This window comes from Cetorhinus maximus, chromosome 7, assembly GCF_964194155.1.
Source record: "Cetorhinus maximus chromosome 7, sCetMax3.hap1.1, whole genome shotgun sequence".
Lineage (NCBI taxonomy): Eukaryota > Metazoa > Chordata > Chondrichthyes > Lamniformes > Cetorhinidae > Cetorhinus > Cetorhinus maximus.
The window spans coordinates 112,413,767-112,428,474 of NC_135885.1; the positions used below are offsets into that span (position 1 = coordinate 112,413,767).

The following is a 14,708-nucleotide window of genomic DNA, read 5'->3' on the forward strand; positions in this document are numbered from 1 at the left end:
TCAAAGGCGAGGGTGCTATGAACTGAGCCACAGCTGACACCTCTGTGCTCAACTAACCATCCAGTCAATGCCCTCCACCTGTATGTACTTAACCTCAATTAATACAATCAACAGTGGAGTCTCATTCCTTCAGAATGTGATTGTTGGAGAGTTATTTTTTTACTTGTCTGTTTGTCTCTTCATCCCATCTGTCTTTCCCTTTCCCTCACATTATTTTGCTTTCTCCGCATGATTTTACAATATATTAAATAGTTAAATTTATAATTCTGGCTTGGCCTTGTAGAAGACTATGGACCAGATTTTTGATATCGAGGCGGGTAGCTCAATTTGGGAAATTTCCCAACTCATCGGACCCACCTCAGTAGAAAGACTCCTGAATGGTCTGATCTTTGCTCCAGGGGTGGCAAGTAAGGGGTGGAATTGGGCCCACTGCCCTCAGAAACAGAGTGCAGGTGGGGGTGACTGAGTGCTGAGGCAGGTTGGCTCAGGTTCTCTGGGACTTCATCCCAGTTGTATTGTGATATTTTAACCCTCATCAAAAGGTAGTCAAAGCATCTTTGTCAGTAGCACCCAGGTGCCTAGAAAATCTTTTAAAAATAAATTAATAGAAAAGATTATTTTGAATAATTGCACACCATCTCCTAACATCTTATTTCTCCAATAGCAAGCAAGCTTATAACACAGCATTCCCCACAGAAGCAACCCCTCACCCTGCCTTCCCCCATGGTACTCCATGCCAATTCACCCAGTATCCACCATGGACAGACCTCACAAGTCATGTTGAGATGAAATAAAATAGAGTTCTAAAAATCTAATGCAGCCTTCACTATATTAAAAAAAACTCCCATTCTTAAAAGCCCATTCAAACCCTTTAAATCTCAATTGGCTAACCTCATAAAATTAAGCTTCTATTTATGCCCCACATCAAAGACAGCTAATCCTATTGTCAATCAAGCTGTCAATAAAACTGAACTCAGAACACCCCAGTTGAGTTACTTAGCTTTTGGAAATCAGCCAAGCATTGATAAATATCCCTTGGGTAAATGTCAACAAACAGCCTTTGAAACTACTAGAACAGGGTTTTGTTTAACTCTCACTGTCACCTGCAGCCTGTTTATTTTTATTTTAAAAGGGCTGAGGATTTAGATAACTTCATATCATGACAGTTATACAGACCCAATCCACCCTTCAAGGGTGTTTACTCCGTAAATACTTGACTCCCACACTGTGGGGTTAAGGCCCTTGCAACTGCCTAAAATGGGGTCTGTTTGAACTCGGCATTGAGTTCAAATGGCCCTCCTGAGTTTGGGTTTGCCTCGTGTGAATTACGTTCTACCCCTTTTCCACCACTGGCAAAAATGTGACCTGTTGGAAATGGGGGTGGAATTTCAACATCCAAGAAATTTGGAAACTCCACAGAGTTTTCACAACTCCATGAAAATCCGGACCAATGTTGTTGCTTGCCATACTTACACTTACCACAGATGCCCTGTAGAGGGCACAGGTGCCTCATGACGGCAAGCTATCACATAAAAGCCGACAAAAGTTCTGTAAACAGCCATTCCTTCGCACTGATCACAAATTCTCTGCCATTGTATATAGCAAATGCTGGACATACCCGGGTGCATACAGATGAGAAATGACCTATATTCATATAGGCAAAATATAACTAGGCCTATAGCCTATAGTTCCCTGTCATGTCATCCAACTTGATTCTAAAGCTTTGCATCCATGACCCTGCCTGTTCATCCCATATGTTAATCATTCTGTGAAAAGCAGCTTCCCGACAAGGGTCTGTTTACTCATTTAAACCTTTGATCCCATTTGTCACAGATTGGTATTATTCTGGATCTACCTTTTCTCTACTCTTTACCTATCAGCCATCTTTATTGCTCTAGTCTCCCCTCATAACTTAAGTGGCAAAATTCGAGGGTTCAATCTCATGACTCTTCTCTAAAATGCTCCCAATTCTTGAATCTCTTGACAATCAGATGCAGTACTCAAGGGTTGGTCTGAGCAGAGTGCTATAAAGGTTGAGTGCAACTTCCTCTGATTTGTACTCTAAAATATTTTAACCAAAACATAAAATATGTGACCAAAATGTTATTATTGGTGTTAAGGTGGACTCGCTTGACAGTGGTTCGGCTCTGTTTGCCTGTTTACATGAACCAGAATTCCATGCTGCTAGCCCACAAAAATGTTTTAACTTTTTTTTTCAGATAAGTCCTTCTGTTGTTCTTCAGAATTCACAAATGTGAACGTCTATGGTACAGAAGTCCTAGTGGAAGCTGCTTATCAGGCTAATATTGAGAAATTTATTCATGTTAGTACTGATGAAGTCTATGGAGGAAGTATTAAAGAGGTAACTAACATTAATAATTTTTCCCCTGATCATTGTTTCTAAAACCTTACCCATCATTGATGTTAAAGTAATTGGCCTGTAGTTACTGGGACTGCCCTTATACCCTTTCTTGAATAAGGGTGTCACATTTGCCACCCCAATCCTCCGGCCCCTCCCTCAAACCCCCCATATCAAGAGAAGATTTGAAGATGTGCTATCTCCACCCCTACTGCCTTTAACAATTTGTGATGCAAGCCATCTGCCATGCAGACCAGACGACTTATTCACTATCAGCATAGTCAGCTCTTTCAGTACTTCTGCCCCTCCACTGTCATCCACCCATTACCTCCACCATCTCTGCTTCTACTGATATTTTGTCAGCTTTATCTTCCTTATTAAAACTGATGCAAAGTATGCATTAAGAATTCTAGCCTTGCCCTGCATCTCGAAGCACATGTCCCTACTAGGACCCACTCCACCTCTTCCTATTAGCTTCTGTGCTGTAGGAGATTTTTAGGTCCTCTTTTATGTTGAATGCCATTCTATTCTCATATTCTGTCTTCGACAGTCTTATTTTCCTCTTCACTTCCCCTTTCAACCTATCGTATTTTACCTGGCTCTCGTTTGAAGAATTCATCTGACATGCATTATACATCCTCTTTTTTGTTTCATCATATTCCCTATCTCCTTCGTTATCCAAGAAACTCTGGCATTGGTTTCCCTACCTGTTGCCCTTGTTGGAATATTAAGGATATACCTAAAACATCTCCTTCTTAAAGATCACCCATTGTTCCATTATAATTTTTCCTCTCAGCCTTTGGTTCCATTTTACCCTGCTTAGATGCCTTCTCATTGCATTGAAATTAGGCCTGTTCCAATTTAGACGTTTTACTTTAGATTGTTCCTTACTCATCTGCATTACTGGTCTAAACCTTATGGTACAATGATCACTCTTACCCCACAGACATTGGTCCACTTGGCCCACCTCATTCCCCAGCACCCAATCTAGCAATGCTTCCTTCGTAATTGGACTGAGAATATACTGTTCAAAGAAGTTTTGAATACATTTCATAATTTCCTCCCCCTTTACTCTAACACTCACAATTTATATTTGAGTAATTAAAGTCCCAGATATTATCAGCTATAGTTCTTGCCCATCTCTGTGATTTCCCTGCAAGTTTATTCCTCTACCTCTCTTTCACTATTTGGAGGCCTATAGAATACCTCCAGTAGTGTGATCATACCCTTTTTGCTTCTCAACTCTAACCAAATGGATTCTTTCTTGTTCAAGGATATCCTCTCTTTCCAATACTACAATATATTCCCTAATCAGTGCTGCCACCCCATCCCCATTTTTACCTTCCCTATCTTTTCTGGGCATTTTATATCCTTTAATATTAAGTGCTCTGTCCTAACTATTTTAAGCCATTTTCCCTTTGTTGGCACAACATCATATTCACATAAAAATATTTGTGTTTGTAGCTCATCAACCCTATTCACCACACTTTGTGCATTTACCTATTGCATTGTAAACCAGTCTTTATGCTCCTTGTAGTCCTTCTTAGTCCACTCCTCTCTTAATATGATGCTACTCCCTTCTCTAGAACTACCCAACACTCTCAGTTTATGCACCTTATTCCTCTTTTCTACTTCAATATGCTGGTGCTTATTCCTCTGCCAATTTAGTGTAAACCCTCGCCAACCACATTAGTGAACCTCCCCATTGCGACACTGGTCCCTGTTCTGTTTAGGTACCAACCCGTCCTCTTTGAATAGGTGACTCCTGCCCAGAACTGGTCTCATGCCTCGAGTTACGCATTGATCCTCCCTATCTTCCTGTTTCCAATCTCACTATTGCCTGGTATTGGGAGTAATCCAGAGATAACTACTTTTGAGGTCTGACTTTTTAACTTACTCCCTGCTCCTGAAAATCTGACCATAGGACCTCAATACTTGCCTTCTCTAGGTTGTTGGTACCACATATACCTCAACTTCTAGCTGCTTATCCCTGCCGTTACCCTAGCGCCAGAGAGGCAACATATCATGCGGGACACACTATGGCAGTTACAGAAATGCCTGTCTGTTCACGTGACTCATGCTGGGTTAGACATGGTCAGTTTGTCAGCTTCTGGATGCAGTATTTGTTATGTATGCTGGATTAGGTGATGGTGAGTTTATCAGTTTCTTGGTGCAGTGTCTGTTTGCAATATTATTTGATTGTGGAATTTCAATGTTAGTGATTAATAGCAATGATGAATGGCATAAAACATAAGTATAATCACCATTAATTGAAACTTGCAATTCTGCGAATGTTGCAACTTGAAATAGATTTTTCCTTTCTATTCACAAACAAGGTTATAAACTTCCAGAGTCTCAAGAAAAGCAATATTTTGTGCCACATGCCCTCTTCCCCATCTCTTTGGGCTGCACCATCTATCTCTGTCTGCCATGGCCTCTTCTCCCTCTCCCCACTCCGCTTTTCTCTTTCTGATCTTAGCCTCCTTCCTTTCTTCCTTGTTCTTGCGCACACACACCGCACCCCCCCACAACCCCCTTACTTGTCACAGGGTGTTGGTATTCTGGAGAGTTCAGTCTAGATTGCATGTTAATTCCTTGGGATTTGAGAAGAGAGGAAAAGAGATAGCTTAAACAACATATTATATTACACTTTTAATGCAATAAAGCATCCCAAGATGCTTCATGGTGCATTATAAAACAAAATACGACACTGAGCCACATAAGATAATAGGGCAAATGCGTGAAGAGATTTTAAGAGGAGTGTTTTAAGGGGGAAAGGGAGGTAGGGAGGATTATGGAGGGAACCCAGAGCTTAGGGAAATTGTGTTTTTGGTGAGATTTGTGTTCTTCCTGCAGTCAAAGAGCGGTGGATCATGGGGTGGGGACCCTCGTAAATGTTAAACGCAAATCCAGGATGCAGTTTTTTTTCTTTGCCGTAGCTGGTTGGATGAACATGAAGGAGTATAACCTATTGGGCAAGGGGAGCGGCATGGGGTAGTGCCTGTTAACGAGCACTACAATACTTCTGTCCCAGATTCCATCTTTCTTTCCTAGAGCAAGGTAAATCGATGTTTGTTTTCGACAAATGCAATAAAACTTTCACACATAAAGTTCAAAAGGAAGCATTTCTGTCCTTGACCCTAGTTGAGATGTGCAATATACTGATGTCTGATAGACGAGTTTTCCTTTTGGGTCATATCACATCATGGGAGAGTATGGCCCATGCAAAATTGGTGGGATATGTTCACTTGGATAGGGAGAAGCTTCAGGGAACGACAGAGCAGAAAATTATGGGCTGGATTTTCATGGAGTTGGGGAGACTCTGTGGTGGGGTGAAAATGGAGCCGGTACCCAATTCTGGGATTCCTGACCCCATTCCTGGGTTTCCAATTTTTAGGAGTGTCTTTTAAATGTGCAAGCTAGTTCGGGTCATGAACGCACATCCTACACTCCTGACCAGGCCAGCTTCATTGCGGGGATAGGCATGTCCTAGTCCTCCACAATTTTCGTGGATTTGGGCCAGGGTTTTCAGAGAGTCATGGCCATAGTCTGCATGAAGGAACCTTTTGAAAGGTAAGTTCAAAAGGTCCTCCTCATGCTCCACATGATTAGGTACGCCCTTACACTCACCCCCTGTGGCCCCTCAAGCCCCCCATTCCAAGGTATGCCCTCAATGTCTGCATTCTTGGCTGAGATCCCAGACATCCATTAAAGCACCGAAACACCTGTGCCCCGGAGAAAACATTGCTTGATTCACAGTTCTAGCTCTCTGATCTCTTCTGTCAATTGTACAGTGTTTACTTACACAAGATAAAGAGGTTTCAAGTGCTAGCAGTTTCTGCTATTGACACTTTAAAGGGTCTGGATTTTTATTGGCCTGGAGTAAAAAAGAGTTTTTTTTTGAGAAAGTGGAAAGTTATCAATGAGCGACTGATTTTTTTTTAAAGCTATTGTCACTATAGTGTTCACTGGTTCTATATAGTGTATAATGGGTGAAATGGCATGAAAAAGTACCATAGTTTGGCATTGGGGCATGAAGGGGCATACAATGGCATGGATGGGGTGTGTGAGGGGTGAGGGCTAGATGGCTTTTTTTAATTATAGCTGGGATGAAGCCCCACAACACTGATGTAGGGTTTTTAATCAGCCCACTTTGGCACCCAGCAGCCCCTGTGGCTGCCTCTGAATTCTTTCCCGGATTGGCTGGCCCGGCCACAGCCTACACCCGCACCACGCCACAAGTGCCATCTTTTCTGGCACTTTCTCCTGAGGCAGGTAGGCAGAGACGGGATTATCCCAATTCCCGATACCCACCTTGAAATCAAAAATCCAACCTTATGTGTTTAAATTATTTACCTTTTAGTCATTCAAAGTATTAGAAAGTTTGTTGTTGCAGCCACAAATGCCCAACAAAACTGTGAAGGGCTGTGTATACAAAAGAAAATGATTAATGTGAGGGAAAGACAAGTGTAATGAAAAATCAGGGAAAAAGGTGATTTAAGTGTTAACGCTGTATGTGCAGCAGACTGAAATAGTATGTAAAAGGAACAAAATTAATAAAACTAAAACTTATTTTTTTTAAAATTCTGAGGAAGAAGCAAAGTACTGAAACAAAACATGAAGGTAAGAGAAACTGGTAGCCAGAGCCTGAAATTCTTCAGCAAGGGACTGTAAAGGTGTGCTGAGCATAAGCCACCCTGTGGTCAAATTGTGCATTTAAGAGCATGAAGCGTTTCCATTATAATTGTGCACATAAGAATGTATAATAGAAAAAGATAACACAAAATGTGTGATAAAAATGTGACAGCAGGAAGTCATGGCTCAGAGGAAATAGATGCAAAAGCAAGATATTTCATTATTAAAACAATCTATGTATAATAACACATTGGCCCGAATCTTCAGAGATCTTCAATCCGAAGGTGATTGCCACTCCACTTCTGCTTTTATGCACCGAGCTGGAGACTTCCGATCCTGGCTTCTCCAGAAATGCAGAGTGGCCCTGAAATGGAACTGCATTTTTGTAGCAACTTTTTATGGCACTTGCTGCCGTATTCTGATGAGCAAAGAGTTTATATGTCCCAAAACAACTTTGAAGAGCTACAGATAGAAGGTGAGTCTGTAATGGGGTAGGGTGGGTGAGGTAAGGGGGTAGGGTGGGAATGTAAGGGGGTATGGTCGATGAGGTAAGTCGGGTAAGACAAGTGGTAAAAGGGGGTGGGGTTGCAGTTGGATAGGGTGGTGAGGTTAGGTGGTAGAGTTAAGCTAGGTAGGGTGGTAGCTGAGGTCAGGGATTAGGTGTGCGAGTCAGGATTTCGGAGGAGAGTCAGGTGGTGAGATCAGGTCAGGTCAGTTCAGTGGGGGAGTCGGATGGTGGGGGCTAGACAGGGTGGGGAGAAGTCAGGTGGTGAGCTTAGTCAGGTTGGGTTGAGGGGGCAGTTGGGTTGTCGGGTGTTGGGGGTCAGATCCTGGGGGGGCTGGAGTCGGGGCATCAGGTTGTGGGGCTGGGTTGGAGGGGGATTCGGGGTTTCGAGGAAAAGTCAGGTGATGAGGCCAGGTTGGGTTGAGTTGGGGACATTCGGGGTCAGGGGGGATTTGGGACGTGTAGGGGGTTGTTGGAGGAGTTATTTGTATAGTCACCTAAGAGTTAGACTCGGATTTTTCTGTCTAAAATTTCCTGGGTAACCATCCAGGTAACTGTCTGAAGCCTCTGACTCAAACTCAGAGTTGGAGAATTTTTTGGAGGGTCCTGGGGAGCAGGCCCATTGGAAGTTGGAACTTCCCAGGCAATTCCCACAGAGTCCTTGCTTTGGGATTTCTGTGGGGTCCCATAGCACACCTTTGGGGTTATGACCAGCCTCCAACTATCCGGAGACTAGAAGATCCTGGGCATTAAGATTTTTAGCTGCAAAATATATGAAACATCAGTCTTTGGTGATAATCATTAAAAAAAAAACAGTCCTTTTTTAGCTACTGTGATTGTTCACCAATCTATCATTTCATTGACCCATTTACTAACTCTAGCCATCTTGAACGTCACTCCTGGACCCTGTCACTTCCTTCCCATCCATTTGCTGGCCTTAGGTCTACAAATTCCATCATGGACCTGTCATTTATGGAGGGGCTTAATGTTGTGTGCTGCTCCTATACCAGAATTCATTTTGTCCTTTTGAGGCATTCTCTCTTGGCCAGTTGTCAATCTTCCCAGTCATTATTGTTCAACCTTCTATGTACCTGATCTCTCCTGAACCCAGATTAGGACAATGTACTCCCTCTCAGCCTCTGATTTGGCTGCTCTGCTGTCTCCTGGCTTCCTCAATACTATTCAAAAGAATGTTGTGCTTTTTTGAGCTGATTAAGCCATGATTTGGACTTGTTTTGCTTGTATTTCAACAAGTGTTAATTTGTTAAGATATGTATAAAACTAAATAAAGCATCGGTACATAATGTTTATCTGAGTTTTTCAGCCTAGAAAGACACTTTCCATAAAAGGTCTCTAAAAGCTGTATTATTGGATGTAATTTGCCTGGAGTTACCTGTTTCATATCCAAGTGACCCTCTTCCACTGACATGATATTTTGGACACAAGAGCAAGCTTAAAGAGAATTTGGTAAGAAGAAAAGAGAAAATTAGTGGTTTTAATCGGATAAAATAATGCTGTAAATGAGCAAAATAAAACTAGTCAGATAAATAATTGTTGACATCTGCAGAATGAGTGGTACCCCTGACAGAAGTTGAGTGTTTGAATAACTAGTACCCCAGACAGACCTGAGGGATGGAAGAGATGATTGATTGAAATATATGAGACCCTGAGGGATCTTGATAGGGTGGATATGGAAAGGATGTTTCCTTTTGTGGGAGAATCTAGAACTAGAGGTCACTATTTAAAAATAAGGGATTGCCTATTTAAGACATATGAGGAATTTTTTATCTCTCAGCGGGTTGTGAGACTTTGGAATTCTCTTCCTCAAAAGGTGGTTGAGGCAGAGTCTTTGAATATTGTTAAGGCAGAAGCAGATAGATTCTTGATAAGCAAGGGAATGAAAGGTTATCGGGATAGTCAAGAATGTGGAGTTGAGTTAAAATTAGATCAGCCGTGATCTTATTGAATGGCAGAGCAGGTTCAAGGGGCACAGTGACCTACTTCTGCTCCTAATTGTATGTTCCTTTGTATGTTTGTTCATATGATGGCGGTTCAGACAATGCATTTCACCTGCCAAGCATGCTCCCTATCCCAATGGACATACCTTTCCTACAGAAAACAAAAGAAAATGATGAGCTCCCATGATGCTCTATTTTGTAGCAAACCTAGCATGTTCAAGAATTATATCAGGTAAAGTAATATTTGTGAATATATATGTTTTGATGCCACATCAACTAATACTTTTAGATGTATTTTATTTAGCTTTGAAAATGCAGTTCCCCAGGCAGATGGAAGTTCATAGTATCATGTGCCTAATACTCAAATGACAAATTGCTGGGTGTTAACAGGAGTGGCATTTTAAGTTCTTTCCAAAACATATCAATCTGAATGCTATCGATCAGTTCTATGATTGAAGGAATGGGAACGCCAAAGAACTGCTTTTAACGTGATGAATAATTATACCTTAAACAACACTATACAAATGCCACTTTAAAGTTGACTTGTCAGTTGTAACATTGCTTGAACATGCAAGTTTACTGTGGTATGTTTTTTTATAAAACTGCTTCTTTGATTTAGGAATTTAATGAAGCATCACCTAAGCATCCCACCAATCCCTACGCAGCATCAAAAGCCGCATCTGAATGCATAGTAATGTCCTACTGGGAAAGCTTCAGGGTAAGATTATATATTTGTTTTACCAAAATATACTGAAAGAGTTACTGATATTTTTTCAAAGTAATTTTGGCCAGTACTTTGGAATCCGGTGTAAAGTATAAATCTTTCTTGACTGACTTCCTGGGTGAGTTCTGGCTGAAAGGTTCTAGTAAAAGGAGTATTTTCTGGTGGTGCCTATCTATGCATTCAGTGTGTCAGCCTTGGCACAGTGGCAGCACTCTCTCCTGGAAGTCAGAAGGTTGTGAGTTCAAGTCCCACTCTGAACATTTGAGCACATAATCCAGGCTTGCATTTCAGTACAGCACTGCCAGGGGCATCATCGTTCAGATGTGACAATAAACTAAGGTGCTCTGTCAGGTGGATGTAAAAGATCCCACTGCACTATTTCAAAGAAGCAAAATTGATTGTCACTTGGAAGAACATGGGTTAATAAACGCCTGCCAACCTGAATTTGTTAAATGCAAATCATGTCTGTCATGCATTGAGTTCTTCAGTCAGTTAATGAAGGTCATGTCATTGCTATTGTTCACCCTTTCCAGTTATTACTTCCCACTCTTCTTGATCACTGCTACCCTCCCTCATAATCATCCCCTTTATGGAGTTACTCGACAGCAGCTGTTAATGTCGTGATCTTTAAGTCCTCCTCTCCGGCTGGATGCCCATTAGATGTCTGCAGCTCATTGGCTCGATGATTGGCGCTATAGTAAGTGCACTTGAGAGCCTATCAATTCAGGCACAGAGATCATTCGCTCAAATATCTGGGCCTTAGTGCCTGCTGTAAGGGCCGGATTTTATGGGGCGCCATGGTTCCCTCGCCTCCCTACTCCCTAACTGAAAAGTTGGTAGATAGCCCACCCATGGCTGCCTTGCATCAATTCAACATTGAGAGCAGGTTAACTGCTTTAAAGAGAGACTTCTGCCCCTATCTTGGGAGGAAAGCACCAGACCTGGGGGGGCGGGGTGGGTGGAGAACGGGTGTGAGGCGAGGAGTATCTCAGATGGGCCCAGGGGCCCACAAAGCTGCCGGGTTTCCCACACATGGCATGGGTCTCCCTCCACCCCCACTGCAGGTAAAGTACTTGCAGCGGCGGGATGAGGTCCATTAATTGGCCACTTAAGGGCCTCAACAGGCCCAAGCACGGGTGGGCCATCTGACGTCTCCCCTGCCCCCTATAAAATTTCACACAGGTTGGGAACAGATGGAAAGGTGGCACTGGATTTTACATGCCCCCCTGCCTTCAAACCCACTGGTGAGGGAAGGTAAAATCCAGCCCTAACTTTTTTTTAATTGTACAATGCTGCTCTTACACATGATGAGGGCTATATAAATATAACATATAAAATGTATAAAATACATGTTCTCTTTGTTTAGTATATGCATGAATTTACTTGAACTTCTTTGTTTTAATTTTTCTTTTTAAACTATATTTTCTGTAGTTCCCAGTCATTGTAACAAGAAGTAGTAATGTTTATGGACCTCATCAATATCCAGAAAAAGTAAGCCCCTTTGTTGTTCTTCAACCTAACAAGAATCTGATCAAAATAAAATGAAAATAATGTAGATGCTTTTGACCTTATGATGGAGGGAAGGTCGTTGAAATATGAAATAAAAACAGAAAATGTTGGAAAAACTCAGCAGGTCTGGCAGCATCTGCGGAGAGAGAAACAGAGTTAATGTTTTGAGTGCAATATGACTGTTCTTCAGAACTTGCTGAGATTTCTGAGTACCCTCTGTTTTTTTTAAGAATCTAACCAATGCTTCTGCACTTGCTGTTACAAATTTTTTTAAAAATTAGAGAACACTGAAAATACTTTATGTACCTTACTGAGCATTTTTGCCACTAGCAAAATCACAGACACAATTGGCAAAAAATTACGTGGTAATATTTGTAATATTGAAGTAGTAAATTTGGAGGTGAATTATGAAATTGCTATTTGACTGTTATGGATTTCTCTGAATTTTTAGTTAGTTAACCAAATGTTTTGACTAGTATGGAAGTTTAAATGACAATACACATGATCACTGCAGAACATGTCTCAATAACTTTGTATGAATGGTATTAGTTACAAATCTTGAGTGCTAACATTACTGGACATGTGAATCAAACTAACAATTGGCTGTAAGCATGAAAATAGAACTAAAATTAAATGGAAACGGCTTACATTTATATTTTTAAAAAGCAGGACAAATCCAACCTGGCCAGTTATCACCCCATCAGTCTACTCTAGATCATCTACAAAGTGATGGAATATGTCATCAACAATGCTATCAAGCAGCACTTACTCAGCATTAACCTCCTCACTGACATTCAGTTTTGGTTCTGCCAGGGCCACTTGGCTCCTGACCTCATTAATCCTTGGTCCAAACATGGATGAAAGAGCTGAATGCAAGAGGCAAGATGAGAGTGACTGCTCTTGACATCAAGGCAGCATTTGACCAAGTGTGACATCAAGTAGCCCTAGCAAAACTGGAGTCAATGGCAATCCGGGGAAAACTCCACTGGGTTGGAGCCATACCTAGCACAAAGGAAGTTCAGTCTCAGGACATTGTTGCCGGAGTTCCTCAGAATAGTGTCCTGGGCCCGATCACCTTCAGCTGCTTCATCAATGACCTTCACTGCATCTTAAGGTGGGAAGTGGGGATATTCGCTGATGATTGCACAATGTTCAGAACCATTCGCGACGACTCGGATGCTGAAGCAGTCCGTGGTCCATATGCAGCAGGATCTGGAGAACCTTCAGGCGTGGGCTGATAAGTGGCAAGTAACATTTGCAGCACACAAATGCCAGGCAATGACCATCTCTACCAACAGGAGAAAATCTATCCATCTCCCCATGACATTCAATGGCATTACCATCGCTGAATTCCCCACTATTAACATCCAGGGGATTACCATTTACCGGAAAGTGAACTGGGCCAGCCATTTAAATACTGTGACTACAAGAGCAGGTCAGTGACTGGGAATCCAGTGGTGATTAACTCACCTGGAAAAACTCAGCAGGTCTGGCAGCATCGGCGGAGAAGAAAAGAGTTGACGTTTCGAGTCCTCATGACCCTTCAGCAGAACTGAGTGAAGTACTTCACTCAGTTCTGCTGAAGGGTCATGAGGACTCGAAACGTCAACTCTTCTCCGCCGATGCTGCCAGACCTGCTGAGTTTTTCCAGGTAATTCTGTTTTTGTTTTGGATTTCCAGCACCCGCAGTAGTTTTTTGTGATTAACTCACCTCCTGTCCACCATCTACAAGGCACAGGTCAGGAGTATGATGGAATACTCTCCGCCTGCCTGGATGAATGCAGCTCCAACAACATTCAAAAAGCTCGACATCATCCAGGGCAAAGCAGTCCACTTGATTGGTACCATATCCACCTTAAACATTCACTCCCTGCACTACCGATATGCAGTGGCAGTAGCGTGTAATATATACAGGACGCACGGCAGCAACTCACCAAGACTTCTTTGACAGCACCTTCCAAACCTGTGACCTCTACCACCTAGAAGGATAAGGGCAGTAGATGCATGGGAACAGCACCACCTTCAACCACCACTCTAAGCCACACACCATTCTGACTTCGAACTATATCTATCGCTGTTCCTTCTCTATCGCTGAGTCAAAATCCTGGAACTTCCTTCCTAACAGCACTGTGGGTGTACCTACACCACATGGACTGTAGCATTTCAAGAAGGCAGCTCACCACCACCTTCTCAAGGGCATTTAGGTTTAGGCAACAAATGTTGGCCTAGCCAGCAATGCTCACGTTCTGTGAAAGAATAAAGAAAGTGCCTTTTAATGTAACAAAAGACCCAACTAAAGGTTAGAAGGAAGTTAAGGAAGGTGACAAAGAGATTTAGTACTTTCAGGGAAAGTTGCATAATATGGGGGTGGATAGCCAGAAGTTTTATAGTCAACGTTTGAGTGGAAAAGAGTGCACAATAAAGCAGAGTTGAAACCAAAGTGTACTTACATATTTAAAAACAACAATTATAAGACAGCAATCTACTTTTTGTACACCACATAATTTTGTAGTTTGTTATTCTTTACGTCTCTTTATTCATTATTCTGAAAATAATTGCAACTACACTGTTCCAACATTATCAAAAATACATGTAGATGATTTTGGGGCAGTTTGGTTTCAACTCTTACGATTTGTATCAGTTGGGATCCCTGTTTGCTCAGGGTTAGTTTCTTATTGTGGGTATCATTTATATATCATTTTTGCTTTGGCAACACATTTCTCACTTTATTGAAATTTCAAAAAGGTAACCTGCTTTTTTTAAAACAATCCAAATGATTTTTATTTATATTGTGTAGAAAGTAAAGACCTATTTGGTTCGTATTGCATTTCTTGTTAAAATCCATTTTAAAACAATTGAAATACAGATGAGGAAAGACACTATTTTATGTAGTCTATTTTTTTTAATTCATTCATGGGATGTGGGCTTCGCTGGCCTGGCCAGCATTTATTGCCCATCCCTAATTGCCCTTGAGAAGGTGGTGGTGAACTGCCATCTGACCTTATGATGGAAGGAAGG

The 14,708-nt window shown here is 41.8% G+C and overlaps 1 protein-coding gene across 3 annotated transcripts in view; it reads left to right on the plus strand.

Annotated features, from left to right (window-relative positions):
- Positions 1-14,708, plus strand: part of tgds (TDP-glucose 4,6-dehydratase) — a 93,462-nt gene that overhangs the window by 14,771 nt on the left and 63,983 nt on the right. For all 3 annotated transcript variants that reach the window (XM_078545925.1, XM_078545928.1, XM_078545926.1), the window contains exons 5-7: positions 2,220-2,362; positions 10,077-10,175; positions 11,613-11,672. In XM_078545925.1, coding sequence (XP_078402051.1) covers positions 2,220-2,362; positions 10,077-10,175; positions 11,613-11,672 — 302 coding nt within the window. The remainder of the gene's footprint in view (positions 1-2,219; positions 2,363-10,076; positions 10,176-11,612; positions 11,673-14,708) is intronic.